The 18301-nt window shown below is 40.9% G+C and overlaps 2 protein-coding genes across 2 annotated transcripts; both read right to left on the bottom strand.

The window, feature by feature from the left end:
- Positions 1-1217: 1217 nt before the first annotated feature.
- LOC109481051 (malignant fibrous histiocytoma-amplified sequence 1 homolog) lies at positions 1218-4955 on the bottom strand. The gene is made up of 4 exons (XM_019783529.1): positions 3913-4955; positions 3415-3744; positions 2740-3366; positions 1218-1238 (listed from the first exon to the last, which is right to left on the bottom strand). The coding sequence occupies exons 1-4, from the start codon at positions 4846-4848 to the stop codon at positions 1218-1220; spliced, it is 1914 nt and encodes a 637-aa protein (XP_019639088.1). The 5' UTR covers positions 4849-4955.
- Positions 4956-7802: 2847 nt separating this feature from the next.
- On the bottom strand, positions 7803-13972 carry LOC109481040 (malignant fibrous histiocytoma-amplified sequence 1 homolog). Its single transcript, XM_019783518.1, has 3 exons — positions 12975-13972; positions 11833-12743; positions 7803-8089 (listed from the first exon to the last, which is right to left on the bottom strand). The coding sequence occupies exons 1-3, from the start codon at positions 13970-13972 to the stop codon at positions 7803-7805; spliced, it is 2196 nt and encodes a 731-aa protein (XP_019639077.1).
- Between the last annotated feature and the right edge of the window lie 4329 nt (positions 13973-18301).

Below are 18301 nucleotides of genomic sequence, written 5' to 3'. Positions count from 1 at the left end.
TCTATACAACAGTTGAGGTGTATAGGTATGTTTTAAAACATACTTGTCCAATTTCAAGTATTGTAAGCTGTTGGTAGTTGTTGCATATATTAGATATAGTTTCAAGTAACAAATGAATCCTCCGCAAAGTGATTCTCTCTCTCTCTCTCTCTCTCTCTCAACCTTCTTCAAATTTAATATCTTGAACGATACGATAGGGATCCAGTAATGATATTATGTCATAGTCAACTCCTGCCACTTGCAGTACACGCCGCAATTCCTGACTTGTTGCATTCCTTCCTAAGCGGTCTCTCCATGTCGTCAGCATCGTGAACTTCTGTTGCCGTGCATTGTAAGGATTATTTGACTTGAATTCGTCCACCTCCGATTTGAGGAAACCCATGTGGATGGCCACGCTTTCCCAGTCTGAATCCAACTTTGTAGCAACGTGTAAAAGCTGTCGGTCGGATAATGTCTCGCGTTGAAGGGCAACATTTAAGTATTGGACTCGAAGAGAATTCAAACGATCACTGAAGGTAGGTTGATATGCTGTAAAGATAAAACTGTACAGTTTAGCTACCCCATGACGATACTACAAGACGTAGTGGTAAACGTAGATGTCAGATGCCACTATGTGCAAAGAGTACAAGTGATGACCAAACTATTCATGGAAGTGAAAACACCACCTTCAATACAATATAAGAAAAAAAGGTATGTTGCTTAAGGAAGTTGTCTTGATACACACTTAAAAGTTTTCATTCAGAAACTTTAAATCTGTAGTATGTTGTGGAAGCAATGACCATGACAACTATCAAGAATTGTCCAGACCATAACAGTTTACGATCAAAGTTTTGTGTGATATAAGAGGTATGTTCTGATAAATTCCCATTAAGCCAGTCCGCCATCAACAGATTTCTTATTTATACTTGGGTATTCTGAAAATCATATAGAGTTGTAAGAGAAAGGGACATTGCATCTCATGTATGATATTGCATCGCGAATGAAATTAATGAATTACTACTGTATACAGTTAGTGTGGAGGAAGTCTACACAAATATTACATTTACCTTGGCCGCCAAGAGACCATGCCGATAGATCTGGCCTGTATGGTTGGGGCATTAGATATTCTACAGAGACCCTTTCGTGGCAGAGAGTGCAGATCACTTCTCTTAACCGTATGGAACTGGGCTGTAGCCAGTTCCCAGGAAATGATGGCTGGTGACACTTCGGGCAGACAGTTAATTGGTCAAACTGGACACCTGTGGTAGAAAACATCAAGCCTTTAATTCTTAAGGCGTTATTCTCAGGGTTTGAAATAAAAAATTGAAGTAAATTAAATGTGGTCTGTTTACTTGGTACAACATTGTGCAATGACAGTATTTGATACAAAATGTTTATAGATATTGGTACAACATAAAAGAATTATGCAAATATCAAACCTGGCCACTGCTTCAGAAGGTCTTCAACCTCCAAGCTTAAGTCTTTCAACGTCATCCACATAATGGAAAGCGTGAAGTACTGAGAAGTACCAGTGTGCTCAGGTCTAGCACTGAGTGAAACCACCTGCCCTTCTGCCTCCTCATACTTCAAAAGTACCAGTACTCTGTGTCTTTCGTGCTTACACAGCATGCCAGTGTTCCAATGTGAAACAAAGTGCAGGTTGTGTTTTGGGTGGTGTGATCTTACAGTGAGGCGGGCAAACAGACCAGGAGGGATGAAAGATGGAAACTGGTACTGACGTGAAATGATGGGACTCACCCCTGATTCCCATTGGGCTTTAGCCATGTCCCCCATGTCTTCCTTTATGTGCCACGGTAACAGGAGTCTCTGTGAACTCTGGGGCTGTGCTTTGCTTCCTAAGACCTGTTTAAGTTCCCGTGGTAACAATGCTCTTTCCTGTTGCTCTTCAATGTCATAACAAAGATCAAACTGTCGCATCAGTTCAATCAACACCTGAAAAATTGTATCGAATGTTCCCGAGCGACATTCCTTTTCAACATTAGACCACAGACACCTGAGCAATTTGGTGTGTAGAATTCCCTTCTCAACCAAGTCAATTTTCATCTTCAGAAATTCAGCTTGTGATATTTCAGCGTCTCTGTAGCAAGGATCAGAACTATAATTGATCACTGTCTCAAGATCATGCCGAATGACCTTCCTGAAGATGTCTACAAGGGAAGCTGGCTTCAGAAACACGTGGTTTCTTAACGACTCTATTTCTGCATACCATAGAATCTTGCCTGTATCGTGGAGGTATTGCGCAACAGTTTGAATTCGAGATTCTGGCTGCAGATTCGGGACATTTGCTTTTAATAGAGCCTTGAACTCATCCCAAGTCATGTATGGAAGGCTTAGCTCTTTGCCCTTTTTCTCGACACAAGCTTCAGTGTCTGCCCACGCTTTTGGTACGGGGCGTCCGACCTCAGGAAAGTATTCTTTATTTACAGCATAATTGAGGATCACTTGCTTCAAATACTGAATGCCAGCAAGTGACTCAGCTGAGCTGACTGGCACAGGTTCTGGGTGTATTGTTGGCCTTTTCATTAAAAGGGTTTCGATTTGTTTCTTTCTGTCTTTGGTAACTTCCTTTGAAATTGCCAATGATTCGTCGATACGTTCTAGTTGTTTCTGTAGACTCTCTACACGTCTTTTTTCTTGATCTTCCAGCTTTTTGGCCAAATCCTTACACCTGCGTTCTACCTCTGCAGTTGATAGTTTATCAATATGAGTAGCAACAGGGATGACGACAGGGTTACCCACCTTAGCTATCATATTTTCCACCCAGTTTCCACATGTTGAATAAAATCTGGCAGAATCGCATTCCTCCAAGTTCACAACTAGTAGAATGAGAGCCTTTGCGCTCAAGAAGAATTGGTGGGTTATGTAGTATGTTTCCTGACCAGCAAAATCCCACACAGATAACGTAATGTTGGGAGTATTTGGGGCTGAAAGACGGATTTCTGCTATCTCTATACCATGTGTTCTTTCATCGGGTTTTGTCAGGTCGGAGCGTTTCAATTGGAACACCCTAACAAGGCTGGTCTTCCCAGCTTCATAGGTCCCTAGGAACAGTGTTTTGAGACACTGAGTGATACTGCTGGCCGTTGTTAAGTCTTCGTAGAATGCCTGTATTGTCTCTAACCCTGCCTGACAGACCTGTAAGGGCGGATCAATGATGGGGTTACCTTTCAGCTCTAGCTTAACATCTTTGGGCATGTCCATGATAGTCTCAGGGATTTCCTTGATATTATTGTTACTTAAGTCAACCTTTTGTACGCTCTTCATCTGTATGAGAGCTTCTGGGAAATGGGAGAGACAATTCTTGGCTAAAGCAACCACTTCCACAATAGACGATTCGTCCTTTCGCATTGCACTGACAGAACTGATCTCGTTGTTTGAGGCATGAATCACTCTAAGTTCTGGAAGGCGAATCACATGAGACGGGATCTCCTTTAGCTTATTGTGTGACACGTCAAGAACTGAAAGTCTCTTACAACTTTTGACATTTTGGGTTACTGCGCTGATTTTGTTTTGCTTCAGGTCCAGTTTCGTCAACGAAGGAAGAAAGCAAAGGACCAGGGGCAGATCATCTAGTTTATTGTTACTCAGATCAATGTCACATAAAGTAGGAGATAGTTTGTTTAGATCCAAGTCAGTTGGAAGCTTTGTAATTTTGTTATTGCCAAGATGCAACGCTCTCAATGTTGGCATCAACAGCAGAGCTTCAGGCACCTCGCCAATCTCATTGTTACTGAGATCAATCAACTCTATGTCTTGGGAAACTTTCGTTATGTCCAATGACAATGATTTGATGTTGTTACCCCCAAGCCCTAATGTAGACACAGAAGGTAGATAGAAAAGCTCAGAAATTTGCTGACTTATGATTTTGTTGGTTTTGTTTTCTCCTATCTTGTTATCTGAGAGGTTCACCACCAATAAGTGTTTTAGTTGTTTTACATTGTGGGGAACATCTGCCAACAAGTTACTTGACATGTTCAGAGATTTCAAAGGACATGTACTGGCCTCTATTTCCCCATTAGATGGATGAAGCCATCTTGTTATCTTGTTGTGGCTGCAAGAAAAAAACTCCAAGCTTTTCATTTCAAGTATTTCGTACGGAATGTCTCCGATGTTGTTGTAAGAAACGTCCAAATTTCGAAGAGCTTGAAGTTTTCTAACCACAGCTCCAATAGCTGTTAACTTGTTATGGCTCACATTGAGACTCTTCAGACAGGGCATTGAGCGAATAGGCCTAGATGGTAGTGTCGTCAGGTTATTATGACTAAGGTCGAGAATTTCTAGGTCTTTTAAGTTTGCCAGAGATCGTGGTATGGAGGCCAACTGACAATTTGACATTTTGAGGGACCGAATGGAAGTGCATTGAAATAAATTGGACAGGCTAGTATCATCCAGTTCCAAGCCAATGATTGTTACAGTTTTCAATAGCTGGAATTGGTTTACCTCTTCAAAGATGGCCAGAGGTTGGCCTTCTTCTGACTGTTTTGTAAGCTTTATATGCTCTACATCAACATTATCTTTGTATTGTTCTTGGTAGAAAAGAAATGTTGACTCGTGGTCGTCAGTACATTTTTCTTTCGTACAGATAGGAGAAGTTAAGGGATCCTGTCCAGTCTGTAGAAAAGACATATCCTCATCAAAAGACATATCCTCAACCCTAGGCTCATCTATCTGACCTAGTTGTTGAGTTGATTTTGAGCCTTCTGCTTTTCTGGTTAGGTACGCCTTCACCACATAGTGAAGACAGATAGCAACCACCATGCCAAGCAAAATCGTCAGAACCCATCTTACATGCCCTCCATAGGGTTCTGTCACCGCCAACGTGTTTTCTAAAAGATTGAAAAACTCCATTCTTTTAGATTGAACTAATGAAATTGGGAAAATGTACTTTTATGATCTGGTAAAATGATTATATCAATGACAAGAATGGACAGAAGGGCTGTGGTATACTCAGTGAGACACTCAAGGGATGGTCAACCTGCAAACAAAAACATAATGTTAAAAAGACCATGTAACTACTGTAACTTGACTGAATATTGCAGTAATCAGGTTTTTAAAAAGCAGAAAAGCTATATATATATGACATTCATTGGTCATTTTTTCCTACAGACAAATAAGAGACCAGTATCTCAACATTTGGTCAAAGAAAACGAGTTATATTTTGACGAAATTCAGCTGATGAAAAATACCAGGTGAAACTTTACCTTTGTTTACACGTCTTGTGGCTGTGGCGGGTTGTATTGTGCGGCGTTGATGGAGACACTGACTCAGGTTTCACCTTCCCCAGGGTACTGTACAAACAAAACAACACAGCAAGCGTTGGGTACGCGTCTCGCTCGGGTAATTATATGCACCACTTGGAGTTCATTTCCAGCTTTCGTAGGTATTAGCAACCTCCCGTTTCCTACGTCCATACATATTTTTGGTAGTCTCATCACCATTGGCAGTCCAGTTGGTAGTCTAGGTTAAAGTATATTTTACAAGTAATCTTAAAGATGAGAGTTCACAATCACGTAGAGCAACGTTTTCGTGCTAAATTATATTCGTGAAACATTCTTAACATTCTGCGATCTTATGCCGTACTTGCAGAATCTATTTCCAGACAACAGTGAACAAAACGATACAATGCCTGCGATCCCTTGAAGGTTTTGATTTTTTTTTACTTCTAATCTGTCTTACCGTAATGACATGCGGTAACTCTAGTCATAGCCATTATCATGACTACTCAAACAAGACTTAAACAAGAAGGTAGAGCAGTGTCACTAAGAAATGATAACATACATAACATGTACGAAGGAAGATATGAAATGTTACATTTCCAACCGTCAACGTCTACTAGTATGTTATCCATCAGCCTAGACGAACAAAACAGGCCGACTCTTAATAGAACCCGAAGTGTCGGTCTCTACTTGCTTAAAGTTTACTACATACAAGCAATGCAAATGATGACAGTGTACCAAAAATGATTGAGAAACCCTTACCAGATCCAACTCGCTGTGAGTTCAGTAGGAGGTAGTATTGGAGAAGTTTAGACAGGCAGTAGTAATCACTGCACGTCGACCGGACGGGCAGCCTGCTCACTTTGAAACTTCCTCTTTCTAATGGCGGGACTTTCCACCAGACGCGGAAGGATATCAGGTAGATTTCCAGGTGAGGAAGTAGTCCTTCACTGCCTTGAGCGTTTATAGCACAGATTCAGTTGTGCAAGGGGGGGAATGTACCCCACCATTGTCACTGATGCAACCAAGCAGCAAATGACACCATCAAGGCCAAGATTACGAATGCGACTATCTTCCCGTGGAGCGATACATGGACAGTGTTAACAGGTACTTGGCACACCTGTAAAAGAGGTGTAATGTTCCCGAAATAGCGCGGCTTTGATCCTGGGGGATCAGATAACTGTTTTTACTTTGGCGCGAACTAGAACGGCTAAGGGGTAGAATGTGATTTCTTTTCAATTTCCTTACTTATTTTACTTTACTTAGTTTATGGAGATGGGTTTCCATGTTCACAATCAACATTCTTCTGCAAAGTTTTGTCCACGTAGCTATCATTTAGTTTACTCCCCCCCCCCCCTCACTTTTAGTTTACACCCCTTCGGTAATTCGTCTTGTTACGTCCCTTTGCCACCACGGAGAACAATGACACCTGTCACTGATATAGCCCGGGACTGGTTTACGTGACCTCCACCCACCAAGCATGCTTTTGGCGAGATCATTGGGTCACGGGTGTTGAAAGGTATACTATTCAGCTATTCAGTTTGATTCACTCTCTTTGAACACTTATATAAAAGAGTGTAACTATGTGATATACGCGTATCTACTAGCTTGTACAGAATATTGTTGATCTCAAATTTATTCGATTTCGTTAGGCCCATGGAAATAAACAAACGAATCCAGAATTTGGAGCTATCTACAACAAACATATATAAATTCCGAATAGAACTAGTAGTAGCATAACATACAATAGTTCCCAATAGAACTAGTAGTAACATAACATACAAGAGTTCCCAATAGAACTAGTAGTAACATAACATACAAGAGTTCCCAATAGAACTACAATGTAAGTTAAAGTAACTTCCTTTCTTCTCTTCTCTAACAATACTTGGCATAACAGTCTGGTACTATAACGTCTGCAGACATGACCTGGGGAAATAATATGTACAGCTGTACTAACACTACCAGTACTGTTGGTCAGTCAAGTGTACTAAAATACAAATTTCATCAATGGTTTTGTATTTTGATGCAGAAAAAAGTCAATATATTGCCATACATTGTTCCTGCACATTTTCAAATATACATATATGGCCAATTGCTGAATTACAGTATATATATCAACAGATTAAAGTAACAAGCTAACCTCATACAGAAGTTGATTGACCACTCCAGGAGTTCTACAAGATACAAACTGCACTCCTGTATTGTTTACACACAGATATATTGATATATATGGATTTGTATTATACAATATTATACAATATTATAAACATGCCAATTGATAGTCTGTCAAGCAATACGACTTTCGTCCAACAGCACCATCATAGAAGACACCATAAAACTGGTATGTTTTACATACAGCATGTCTGACCGATCACAACCTCACTCAATGGAAAGCCTTGCAACTCTTCATCTCTAATAATCTTGGACTGGCTATAAACAGAAAATCTACATGTGACAAAAAGCTGGTGATTTGCTATCAGTTAAACCTCAGATTTACAAGAGGTGCAACACTCATAGGTGAATCACTTCATCGTCATATACTTTGGCTCCCCACATGATCAAGCTTTCCAACTATTCGCGTTACATTTACAGACATGATATCACGTCAACTCCTGCCTCTATAAGTACACGCTGCAACTCCTGTCTTGTCGCGTTCCTCCCCTTTCGGTCTCTCCATGTGGTCAGCATCGCGAGGATCTGTTGGTCCGTGTTGTAGAGATGATCACACTTGAACTTGTACACATTTGCTTTGGTGAAACCCATGTGGATGGCGAGTCTTTCCCACTCTGCTCCCAGCTTTTTAGCCACGCACAAAAGCAAATGGTCGGGCATTCTAGATTCTAGATTCTTGTCGAAGTCTTCCGCAATTCTTGCTGCGGACAGAGAATGCGCAATAGATTAGTTAGGCATCAGCAAGTACATGTAAGTTTTAGGGATGGCATCAGCACGCACATTGATTTTCTCCTGATTTCGAAAATTATTTTGTTGCCTTCGATGGTGGTCAACATGCCTAAAATGGGCAACTACTAGTATGTGGTAAACGTCCATCGACAAGGCAAGGCTGTGGCTAAATTTAGTCTTCTATTTTTACGTTGAAGGTTTGATACATTGTTGCATTTCATTTAGATGTGATATTGCCAATTAATCAAATCCATTTGTACATGAATATTTAAATTCAGTCATCTTATTTTTTCAAAGTCAGTGGGGGGTCGTGTGGCGCGGTCGGTAGCGCGTTCGACTCACACCGTCGCGGGTTTGAACCCTGCCCATGTCACCGATCTTGTGCCCTTGGAAAAGGCACTTTACACAACTTTCCTCACTTCACTCAGGTGGAAATGGGTACCTAGCTTCGGTTAGGGACTTCCCTCGGATAGGACGGTGGACGTCCCGTGTTTTGGGAGAGCCATACCCCACGCACATTAAAGAACTATGGTTAAAGTTGGCATTATCAGCATAGCTGCAGCTTTTTAGGTCATGAAAATGATTTTAGACAATGTGACTGCATTATTGGACTGAAGATAGTATCACGACCGCTATTTAGTTTAGCTGTATAGAAAATTGCTACCTGATTCATTACCTCCATGAAATGTGTCATGGAGGTTATATTTTCAGTTGCGTTTATCTGTCTGTCTGTTGGTCAACAAGATAACTCAAGAACGCCTGGATGGATTGGTTTCATACTTGGTGTGTTGGTAGGGTGTGACGAAAACTGGAAATGATGAGATTTTGGTCCCCCTAGTGGCTTCCCTTGGTACTGCAGCGCAACTTCCGGTTTTGATATCTCGCGATCTGGACATGCTAGGGTCATGAAATTTTGATGGAAGGTAGCTCTCGTGCTTGGGAAGAAGTCATATGAGTTTGGGCCCCCTAGCGGAAAGTTCTGGAACTGCAGGGCACTTTCTGGCGAAATGTTTAAAAGCCAATAAGTCCAGACAGGAACAACATATTTTCATTATTTTTGGTGTGTAGGTAGCTGAGAGAGAGATGTATATAATTAAATGCAAATTATGCAAATGAGGACTTTATTTGCATAATTATTTAGGAAATTCTATAATTACAGTGTTTTACATTATACTACTTACATACATTTAATGTATGTAACCTATGGCAGGCGGACCTTCAACAGATACTAATTATGCAAATGATGACCTAATTTGCATAATTAATGCGAAAATTATATGATTTCGTAATGGTGAATGATGAGAATGTCTTCATTATTTTTGGTGTGTAGGTAGCTGAGAGAGAGATGTACATAATTAAATGCAAATTATGTAAATGAGGACTTTATTTGCATAATTAATGAGGAAATTCTATAATTACAGTGTTTTACATTATACTACTTACATACATGTAATGTATGTAACCTATGGCAGGCTGAACTTCAACAGATACTAATTATGCAAATGATGCCATAATTTGCATAATTAATGCGAAAATTCTATGATTTCGTAATGGTGAATGATGAGAATTAACATACATCACGATGCATATATCATGTTAATGCAGAGGTCATTTGCACAATTAAAGAAGAAATTTACATTTACATATCAAGATCATATTTCATGGAGGTATGAGATCTCGGAATTCTAGTTGTATATATTTTTATACGTTACGTTTATACAGACATGTTACGGAGGTCAAACATAAGTGGTTTAATACCAAACCTAAGTTAGCTGCCAAGTCTCTTTTGTCCGACGAAAGAGACTTGGCAGCTAAATTAGTTTCAGTAACTAGGCTACCAAAACAGATGACACCAAATCATTTCAGAGGTGCATTATTTTTAGAACATACGCTTTTCTTACCCAACACACGTCCAACTTCCGACATATATAGATCCCGCGGTGGTAATAAATACTGACAATACACTCTTTCACTACAGAAAGAGCATATCACATCTCCGGGCCCGCTTATGCTCCATTGTAGCCATTCCCCAGGAAATGATGGTTGATCACACTTGGGACAGACAGTGAACCGGTCAAACCGAACACCTGTGGTAGGAAACATCAAATAATAACTTTTACAGATATGTAGGCTATTCAGGAATTAAAAATGACGTTAGCTCACGTACATAATTAAATCCAATTATTCATTCCACTGTGCTTGATAGGGGGTGTAATCTGAGGGATTTGATTGGTACATGTATATACGAAAAGAAAATATCGTTATCCTACCAGTGAAAAATTAGCTTATTGGGTTAAAAGTACAAAGTGAAGTACACACTAGCACCACATTTTCTTTTGATCCGTCTTTTACCCTCTTTTAAATATACTAACTAAATAAATGTGCAAAATAATCAGGTTTTTATCGGGACCGTAAAGTCAAAAGCTTTAATACGGGTTAAAATGTTGATCATAGAGAAGAGTAGTTCATGACATATGCTAAGCAAAGCTCACACCTGGCCACTGTTTCAGGAGTTGTTCAACCTCCAGACTTAAGACAACCAGCGTCATCCATAAATCATGAAGGGGCTCTTCTTCCACATACCGATGTGTGCTCTCTGGTCTAGCACTCAGTGATACCACCAGCCTTTCCGTACCCTCATTCTTTAGAAGCACAAATGTACTCTTCTCTTTATGCTTACACAATGCGCCAGTAGCCCAGTGTAAAACAAAATGCAGCTTGCATTTTGGGCGATGGGCCCTGACAGTCAGGCGGGCAAACAGACCAGGAGGGATGAAAGATGGAAACTGGTACTGGAGTGAAATGATGGGACTTCCCCCTGATTCCCATTGGGTCTTTGCCATGTCTGCCAGGTCCTCTGTTAGGTGCCAAGGTAACAAAAGTCTCTCTGGAATACAGTCGTTGCTTTTGGTGTTACTAATATCATCGTCAAGGTCATAACAAAGATCAAACTGTCGCATCAGTTCAATTAGCATATTGAAAATGACATCGAATGTTTCCTGACGACATTTCACTTTAACGTCCGACCACAGACACCGTAGCAATTTGGTATGGAGTACTCCTTTCTTAACCAAGTCAATTTTCATCTTCTGAAACTCAGCTGGTGGTATTTCGGCCTCTCTGAAGCAAGAATCAGACTCATAATCAATAGCGTCTTCAAAGTTATAACGAATAACCTTCCTAAAAATATTTACAAGTGAAGATGGCTTCAGAAACACATGGCGTTTTAACGACTTTATGTCTGAATACCACAGAATCTTGCCGGTATCGTGGAGATATTGTGCAACAGTTTGGATTCGAGACTCTGACTGCAAGTTAGGGACGTTCTTCTTTAGTAAGGACGTGAACTCATACCAAGTCATGTAGGGAAAGCTGAGCTCTTCTCCCTTCCTCTCGACACAAGCTTCAGCGTCTGCCCAAGCTTTTGGTACGGGGCGACCTACCTCGGGAAATAACTCTCTATCTACAGCATAGTTGAGGATCACTTGCTTCAAATACTGGATTCCTTCAAGCGACTCAGCTGAGCTGACAGGCACAGGGTTTGCATGTATTGTTGGCCTTTTCTGAAGAAGAGACTCAATTTGTTTCTTTCTGTCTCTGGCACCTTTCTTAGAAATTGCCAATGATTCATCGATACGTTCAAGTTGTCTCTGAAGACTTTCTACACGTCTTTTTTCTTGATCTTCAAGTTTTTTGGCCAAATATTTACACCTACGTTCTACTTCTTCAGGCTCCAGTTTATCAATATGAGTAGCAACAGGGATGACGACTGGGTTCCCCACTTTAGCTATCATATTTTCCATCCAGTTTCCACATGTTGAATAAAATCTGGCAGAATCGTATTCCTCCAAGTTCACAACTAGGAGCATGAGAGCCTTTGCACTCAAGAAGAATTGGTGAGTTATGTAGTATGTTTCCTGACCAGCAAAGTCCCACACAGATAATGTAATATCGGAGGTATTTGGGGCTGAAAGATGAAGCTCTGCAACTTCTATACCGTCAGTTCTTTCCCCGGTTTTAGTTAGATTGGAGCGATCCAATTGGAACACCCTAACAAGGCTGGTCTTCCCTGCTTCATATGTCCCTAGGAACAGTGTTTTGAGACACTGTGTGATACTGCTGGCCGTTGTCAAGTCTTCGTAGAATGCCTGTATTGTCTCTAACCCTGCCTGACAGACCTCTAAGGGCGGATCAATGATGGGGTTACCTTTCAGCTCTAGCTTTACATCTTTTGGCATATCCATGATAGTCTCTGGGATTTCCTTTATGTTGTTGTTGCTTAAGTCAACCTTTTTTAAGCTCTTCGTCTGTATGAGAGCTTCTGGGAAATGGGAAAGACAATTATCTGCTAAGGCAACATCTTCAACCACAGATGATTCGTCCTTTCGTAGAGAGCTAACAGAACTGATCTGGTTGTTTGAGGCATCAATCACTCTAAGTTCTGGAAGGCGAATCACTTGAGAAGGGATCTCCTTTAGCCTGTTGTGGGACACGTCAAGAACTGAAAGGCTCTTACAACTTTTGACATTTTCACTTACTGAGCTGATTTTGTTTTGCTTCAGGTCCAGTTTCGTCAAGGAAGGAAGAAAGCAAAGGACCAGGGGTAGATCTTCTAGTTCATTGTTACTCAGATCAATGTCACATAAAGTAGGAGATAATTTGTTTAGATCCAAATCAGTTGGAAGCTTTGTAATTTTGTTATTGCCAAGATGCAACGCTCTTAATGTTGGCATTAACATCAGAGCTGCGGGTACCTCGCAAATCTCATTGTTACTGAGATCAATCAACTCTATGTTTTGCGAAACTTTCGTTATGTCCAATGACAATGATTTGATGTTGTTACTCCCAAGCCCTAACGTAGACACAGAAGGCAGATAGAAAAGCTCCGAAATTTGCTGTCTTAGGATTTTGTCGGGTATGTTTTCTCCTATCTTGTTATCTGACAAGTTCACTACCGATAGGTTCTTCAGTTCCTTTACATTTTGCGGGACTTCTGCCAGCAAGTTACTGGACATGTTCAAAGATGCCAAATGACATGTACTGGCCTTTCTTTCCCCGTTAGATGGATCAAGCCATCTTGCTATTTTATTGTGGCTGCAAGAAAAAAACTCCAAGTTTTCCATTTCAAGTATTTCGTACGGAATCTCCCCGACCGCATTGTAAGAAACGTCCAAATGTTGAAGGGCTTGCAGCTTTTTAACAACATCTCTGATGACTGTTATCTTGTTATGGCTTATATTGAGACTCTTTAGACAGGGCAGTGAGCGAATAGGCCGAGCAGGTAGTGTTGTCAGGTTATTACGACTAAGGTCGAGAATCTCTAGGTCTTTTAAGTTTGCCAGAGATCGTGGTATGGACGCTAACTGACAATTTGAAATTTTGAGGGACCGAATGGAAGTGCATTGGAATAAATTTGACAGGCTAGTATCATCCAGTTTCAAGCCAATGATTGTTACAGTTTTCAGTCGCTTGAACTGGTTTATCTCCTCAAAGATAGTCAGAGATTGGTCTTCTTCTGGCTGTTTTGTAAGTTGTATATGCTCCACGTCAACATGGTCTTTGTATTGTTCTTGATGGAAAAGAAAAGTTGACTCGTGGTCATTCTCAGCAGGAGATATCTCCTTATCTACCTGGCCTGACTCATGTACTGGGTCGTTCTTTGTAAGTTTTATATGCTCCACGTCAACATGATCTTTGTATTGTTCTGGATGGAAAAGAAAAGTTGACTCGTGGTCATTCTCAGCAGGGGATATCTCCTTATCTACCTGGCCTGACTCAGGTCCTTGATCGTTCTCTTTAGTCTCTCTGTTTTGGTACTTCTTAACTGCATAGTGGAGACAGATAGCAACCCCCATACCAAGTAAAATTGTCAGAGCCCGCCTTCCATGGCCTCCATAGGGTACTACAACCGCCACTGCACTTTGTAAAAGGTTGGAAAACTCCATTCTATTACACAGTTTTAGATTGTAGGAATATGATTGATATAAATTTACTTCTATATGCCTTATGGTAAAATGATTATATCACTGACAGGGATGGGACGGAAATGCTGTGGTATACTCAGCGAGACACTCAATGGTTGGATCCTGTCAACCTGCAAGCATAAACGAAATGTCAAGACAACCAAATAAAGACCACGTTACTTGACTGAATATTGCGTCAGAAATAAAGTTGAAAAAAGCGTAAGATCTATGACATTCATTGGTCGTTTTTGCTTTTATACAAAGATGAATCAAATGGCAGCAAACAGTCCGACATTTGGTCAACTTAAACGAGTCACTGCGTGGAATAACATGTCCTGACTGAATTCGACTGAAAGTACCCGGTGAAACTTTACCTTTGTTTACACGTCACGTGGCTGTGGCAGGTTGTATTGTGTGGCTTTGATGGAGACAGTGGCTCAGGTTTCACCTTCCCCAGGGTACTGTACAAACATAACAGCACAGCAAGCGTTGGGTACGCGTCTCGCTCGGGTAATTATATGCACCACTTGGAATTCATACCCAGGTTGCTAATACCGTTTCCTACGTTCATACATACTTTTGGTACTATTATCATCATTAGCAGTCCAGTTGGTAGTCTAGATTAAGGTACATTTTACACATCTACAAATAATATTTGTTTTGCTTAAATATAAGAGTTCAAAATCACGGACAGCAACGTTATTTTGCTAACGCTGTCGCCAACTCATACATGTGAAACATTCGTAACATCTGCGATCTTACGCCGTACTTGCACAATCTATTTCCAGACAACAGTTAACAAAACCTTACAAGGCCTTCGATCCCTTGAAGTTGTGATTTTTGTTCTAATCTTCACCAGTCTTACCGTAATACTCCTACATTTTATATTCATCACTACCTGAACAAGAAGGTATAGGAGTGTCACTAAGATACGATAACATACATGAAATGAACGTAGGAAGATAGGAAATGTTACATTTCCAACCGTCAAGGTCTTTTACTATGTAATCTAGTAGCCAAGACGAACAAAACAGGCCAACTCTTTACAGAGCCCAAAGTGTCGGTCTAAGTTGATTACATACAAGAAAAGCACATGATGATAGTGTACTAAAATGATTGAGAAACCCTTACCAGATCCAACTCGTTGTGAATGCAGGTAGTAGGAATCAATGCACGTCGACCGGACTGGCAGCCTGCTCACTGTGAGACTTCCTCTTTCTGATGGCGGGACTTTCCACCAGACGCGGACGGATACCAGAGTAAATACCTAGACGACGAAGTAGTCCTTCACTTTCTTTCAGATTTTAGAGCGCACAGTAAGTTGTGCAAGGTAGAAAAATTACCCAAGATCGTCGTTGATGTACTGAAGCATCAAATGGCACCAGAAACGTCCGACTTTCAGATTGCGACTGTCTTTCTTGCCGTGGAGCGATACAAGCACGGTGTTGACGGAAACTTGGCACACCTGAAAGGTGTTCCCAAAATAGCGGCTTTGAGGTATGACGTAACTCTTACTTTTGGACGACCAGAATGACTGTGCTGTGGTCTAGAATATGCTATTTGTTTACTCATTTTTCTTCACTCCTACACAAGAATGGGCTTTTCCCACGAATTACCATGTTCACAATCAACGTTCCTGTGCAGCCATTTGGTCCCTGTGGCTATCCTTAAGCCCCACTTTACCGCTTTCTCTTATTGACTTGGTACGTCCCTCTGTGTTTGCACCGCTGTGCACAAAGGTGCCTGTCACTGCGATAGTACTTGTTTGCGTGGCCTTCATCCGCTCTGAAGCACGCTATTGGCGCAATCCATGTAGGCCGAAGATAAGACTGTTCCCTTTGATCTTTGAAAAGCAAAGTAGTGTAATTAACGTGATATATACATATCTGAAGATTGAGTAAAGAGACTCTTTTACACAACCAAGTGTTTTATTCACAGCCGACGTTTCGGTGACTGTCTGTCACCTTGCTTAGGGCAATTCTGACTGGTTCACATTGCATTACAGCACCTACTGTACAACTTCTTTTTTAGTATAGCTTGGTTGAAAAATGAATCGTGGCTTGTACTAGTATCTGATGATATGACTTCTTAGGAATTTATTGAACCATAGTTTAACGTGGAAGGATACTGTTACATGTGGTAACCGGTAAGTGACTAACGAAAAGTCCCTTCAAAGCTATATCAAGGGGATAACGTCATCACACAACCTGTCCACTGTTAGTAAATATTACCCCCAGCAATGGCGTGTGGTTCTAAAGTGTTTTTCAGGACTGAGCTCTGGCTAACAAAATGTTGAGGAAAGCATTACTCATCCAAGACTCAATACAAATGGAAGTTTCTCTGGGTTATCCTGTACTTGTTTACACACAAACCAGAAATATTAATCTAAATAAAAATTTTTAGGCACGCTGTGCACACAGCCTTGCAGTCGAAGGGGATTTACATGACGCTTTCTAAGGGACTTTTTGTGACGACTGTTCTAAATGCAACGCGCTGACTAAGCAGCAAAAATTTCCCCAGATGTTGACCGACGGCCAAAGTCAACCGGCCAGCAATGTTACTGCAGCGTTAGCAAATAGTTTTGGCGGCATGGTTACTAAAAGGACTTGATATGATAAACCTGGGGCGAGCCTAGAACATGGAATGTTTACCGATGGTGGATACCTGTGCCACCATGTGACTTCGCCATAAAGTTCTTAAATTTTAGTTTACTGCCTCCAAAAATTGGTCTTTGAAGACACGATTTTGAAGACACAATTGGTCTTTGAAGAAACTTTGGTAAGATGCTAACATTCGACATCCAACAAAACCATGCAACATCGATCGATAAAGAGAGGAATGTGGTTTTTATTATTTATTTACCACGTCTTAAGTCAATAAACATGTGTGCTCAAAGAACCCCATACAAAGAACAATAATCATTCATGAAAAACGCATTCCTTAAAGCAAGCATTTAGCGACATGATGCAAAAACCGCAAGAACTATTTCTCTGTAACATCCTTTGAAAAAGTAGACAAATTTGCTTTAAGATAAAGTTTTTTTTTAGACCAGTTTTTAACGGATGTTTTCAACAGTGCACGTTTACTTTGAACAAACAACAGACATCCTCCTCCCCGGCCCGCTATTGACTAACGGCCAAAGTACCAACTTTCACTATCGAGCTCCCATGACCAAAACACTACAACTTGGTCAAACATTAACGGCGGCCTGGCTGCTAGGAGTAGGACAAAAACAAGAGCCCGTGGCGTTTTTGCACACGAGCCTATATATGTCAATAAATGCTGGGTGCGTGCCTCACTGTTGTTCTTGTACTCAGCATTTTGTTTACGTCGTGCTCACCCTTTTCTTAGCCGCTTCACAATGATCCACAAGAATCATGGTTCTTACGGAAGGCACTCACCACCTAAACAGGCCTGACCCTATAAATGACGGAAATAAGTACGTCCGACTCCTGGTCCCCTTTTATCTCATCAATCTTGGTCTTAGTGCTTGGTCCTGCATTCCGTCCTTGTGCCTTAATGTGGCGTATTGGTCCCTCTCTGGCCAATGTATACTGCCTGGCCAATTTGCCTTGTCTCTTTGTCACCCTAGGATCTTCTTGGAGATTACGTGTGCCCTTACCCGCTAACGTAGGTTGATGCGAACTGATATTACAAATGTTATTGTGACGTAGCGATAATTGCACTTAGATATAGTGAGGTGATGACATAACCTAGCAATGTTAGCCTTAGTATTATAAGCATCACTAGCGTAGTGTTCTTATGTTCTTCGCATGCATGAGCCCGCTGCATGAAGGAAGTCCAGAAAAGAATAGTTTGTTGCTAAAACCAGGCCGTAGAAGCGTTGTGCTGACCAAAACGACCACTTGCTGAAACATTTATCTGAGTTTTTACTCCTCAAATCCTCTCTGCTACCCTCAGACAACTATGATTGCATGCTCCCATAGCTAGGATTACTCTGTCCTATCCCACCCCCTTCAGAGATCTATCATTTCTGTCAAATTTGGGTATATACGACTGTACCTATAGATAGCCTTTAGGAATTGAGTATGAGATTCAATGTCAATTTTTTTAAGTTTTCCTACCTGCAGTTGTTGGCCTAATTTCTTAGCTCTTTCATTAATTAATTGACAAACGTTGATTGAATCATCCTAATGCTTCCACCGTTTATGACATTCTATTTAGCCTTATAGCAACTCACATAATTTTACTTCTTCTCTT

Source organism: Branchiostoma belcheri, unplaced genomic scaffold (assembly GCF_001625305.1).
Source record: "Branchiostoma belcheri isolate BF01 breed outbred unplaced genomic scaffold, Haploidv18h27 scaffold109, whole genome shotgun sequence".
NCBI classification, from domain to species: Eukaryota; Metazoa; Chordata; class Leptocardii; order Amphioxiformes; family Branchiostomatidae; genus Branchiostoma; species Branchiostoma belcheri.
Note: the sequence above shows the minus strand (reverse complement) of the source record. Positions and strands in the feature narration are given on the sequence as shown.

Coding starts and splice junctions, on each gene's coding strand:
- LOC109481051 (XM_019783529.1), bottom strand. CDS start 4,848: ATGGAGTTTTTCAATCTTTTAGAAAACACGTTGGCGGTGACAGAACCC. Junction 3,745..3,912: donor AACAACTAAAACACTTATTG/GTGGTGAACCTC, acceptor CAAGACATAGAG/TTGATTGATCTCAGTAACAA. Junction 1,239..2,739: donor TGGAAAATATGATAGCTAAG/GTGGGTAACCCT, acceptor TTTCTACCACAG/GTGTCCAGTTTGACCAATTA.
- LOC109481040 (XM_019783518.1), bottom strand. CDS start 13,972: ATGGGGGTTGCTATCTGTCTCCACTATGCAGTTAAGAAGTACCAAAAC. Junction 12,744..12,974: donor TATCTGCCTTCTGTGTCTAC/GTTAGGGCTTGG, acceptor CATTGATCTGAG/TAACAATGAACTAGAAGATC. Junction 8,090..11,832: donor GGAGCCTGAAGAAGTAGAAC/GTAGGTGTAAAT, acceptor CTCTGTCCGCAG/CAAGAATTGCGGAAGACTTC.